General features: G+C 47.1%; 1 protein-coding gene across 1 annotated transcript in view; it reads left to right on the forward strand.

The window, feature by feature from the left end:
- The window catches only part of syngr1b (synaptogyrin 1b), a gene marked incomplete at both ends in the record, with an annotated part of 124,176 nt that extends 122,863 nt beyond the window's left edge, over positions 1-1,313 (forward strand). Inside the window, one exon of the mRNA XM_084318584.1 lies at positions 1,098-1,313. Within this exon, the coding sequence (XP_084174710.1) occupies positions 1,098-1,313 (216 nt within the window). The remainder of the gene's footprint in view (positions 1-1,097) is intronic.
- Positions 1,314-2,362: the final 1,049 nt, after the last annotated feature.

Genomic DNA, 2,362 nt, shown 5'->3' on the forward strand with positions numbered 1-2,362 from the left:
CTGTAACCTGTCTGTCCCTGCTATAATCTATGGGTGCTTTAATACTAACTGACTATAAGCTATACAGCCATGGCCACACTCTGCCTCCCTCCTTCCCTCCCTCCTTCCTTCCCTTCCCTCCCCTCCCTCCTTCCTTCTCTCCCTCCCTCCTTCCTTTTCTCCCTCCCTCCTCCCCTCCCTCCCTAATTACTTCTCTCCCTCCCTCCTTCCTTATCTCCCTCCCTCCTCCCCTCCCTCCCTCATTCCTTCTCTCCCTCCCTCCCTCCTTCCTTCTCTCCCTCCCTCCTCCCTCCCTCCTTCCTTCTCTCCCTCCCTCCTTCCTTCTCTCCCTCCCTACATGGTGATACAATTATAGTAGCTACAGTAGAAAAGTTTAAATCAAAATAGAAATAGGCAGTGTAAACAATATAACAATATAATTAACTCTTGAGTATACGCATAATACTATACGCATATACTATATATCTGTACTTTATTGATCCAGAGGGAAATTCAGCACTACAGATCGCTCACAATAAGTCAAAAATCACAAATAAGAATAGAAATACAGTCAGGGATATACATTCTAAAATATGTATATACAGCCAAAAATATACAGTAATATACAGTCAAATGTACAGTAATAAGTGTAAAGACATTTAAAGTGTCGACGTAAAGGTAAAAAGTCATAAGTCAAAAAGTCCAGGAAGATATGCCAGAGTTTGTACCGTCACTCTGTGCTCAGTGATGCAGTGAGGCACAGTGATGCGTTATATAGTCTGATGGCTGTTGGAATAAAGGACTTCCTGCGCCGTTCAGTGTTGCATTATGAACCCAAAGGACAGATACCGTACCGGTGCACTGCCTTTTTCACACAGCTGCTTTCAGGACTAGCAGGGCGTCTCCGACTGACGCCGATGCTTTAATGAGCTTCACCCAGCTTGCCAGCCAACTAACCAACTTGTGTCTCTTTTCTTTGTCAAACTTCTAACATCTTGCTGTAATGATTTTTCATCATGACTCATCCCCATCTCCTCCATCCATCCATCCATCCATCCATCCATCCACTCTTGCTCTCCTCCTCTCCATCTATCTATACCTCATTTCCTGTCTCCAAGGCGGCCCAGTCCTTCCTGGGCTTCCAGAGGTACAAGCTGGGGGCTGACTCTGCCCTGTTCAACCAGGAGTACACGGACCCCAGCCAGGATGCGGCGGGAGCCCCCTACACCTCCTTCACTGGAGGGGACGACCTGGAGAGCCCGGGGGGAGTGGGCCAGGCCCCTGGCGACGGGGCCATGGATGGCACGGGGGGATACCAGCGCCAGGACTACTGAGGCTAGGTGGCGGTGGTGGGGGCAGGGGGGATTCAGGGAGATGCTGTATGTGTAGGGGGTCAGGGGTGAAGTTTCCCATATATACTGGGGTGAGTTTAACCATTTCCCAATTACAGGCAAGGACACTATAAAAGAAGGAAGGGTCAACATGTCAGAATACCAGCGTTCCATACGCTACGAATTTGGTGCCAGTTCTATTGAAGCCTGTATTAAAATTCAAAATATTCAAGCTATGTGAGGAAATATACATCAACCAACATATCACGTTAGCTAGTTAACAAGGCAACAAATTGCAGATGATTCTGACATCTGAGGTAACAACCTGTTTAAATGACATGGTCATAAACAAGGAGACGGCTGATCCCATTCAACTCAATGCCGGCCAAACGGAAGGTTTCCACACTTATCACCGATGTGCGTTCACGTGCTACATAGTGACAAGATGACAAGATGACCCTTCCTTATTTTATAGTTTCCTTGATTACAGGTTATCAAAGCGCTGTAGTCAGTGCTCAAGGATTGCGTCACCCGCGAGCTCATGGGGAACACATGGGTCAAGGCTTAAGGTCTGTGGACAGAGCAGCTAGAAGCCACGTAGTTACAGTTTGGTAGCCCAAATAGGAAGAGGAGTTTCAGGTGTGGTCAAATCCCAGGCGGGGGGGTATTGGAGTCTGGAGAGGAAGTGGGATTGGGGTTGGTTGGACAAGGTAGGGATTTGTGTGGGGGGGGGTCAAGGGTGAAAGGGGGGTGACCTTGTGACCACATTGCCTTCATCCTTTGAGGTCTGCTGTTGGTCATTTATCGGATTATGATCAGTGTTCGTTGAAACGCACACATGTGTGCGTGCGTGTGCTTATACTCACACATTGGTTTTCAACAGACAATATACTGCTATTAAAACTCCTAAGTGGTGCATTATGGACCACTATTGTGGATAAAACAAACAAATATTCCATATCCGGCAACGTATCCCTTGAACTACAGGCTGGCCACAGTAGTATTGTGGCTTATGTTTTCAAATACAGAAATCTTAATGTGGGTAAGTGATG

This window comes from Notolepis coatsorum (assembly GCF_963971535.1).
Source record: "Notolepis coatsorum genome assembly, chromosome: 7".
NCBI classification, from domain to species: domain Eukaryota; kingdom Metazoa; phylum Chordata; class Actinopteri; order Aulopiformes; family Paralepididae; genus Notolepis; species Notolepis coatsorum.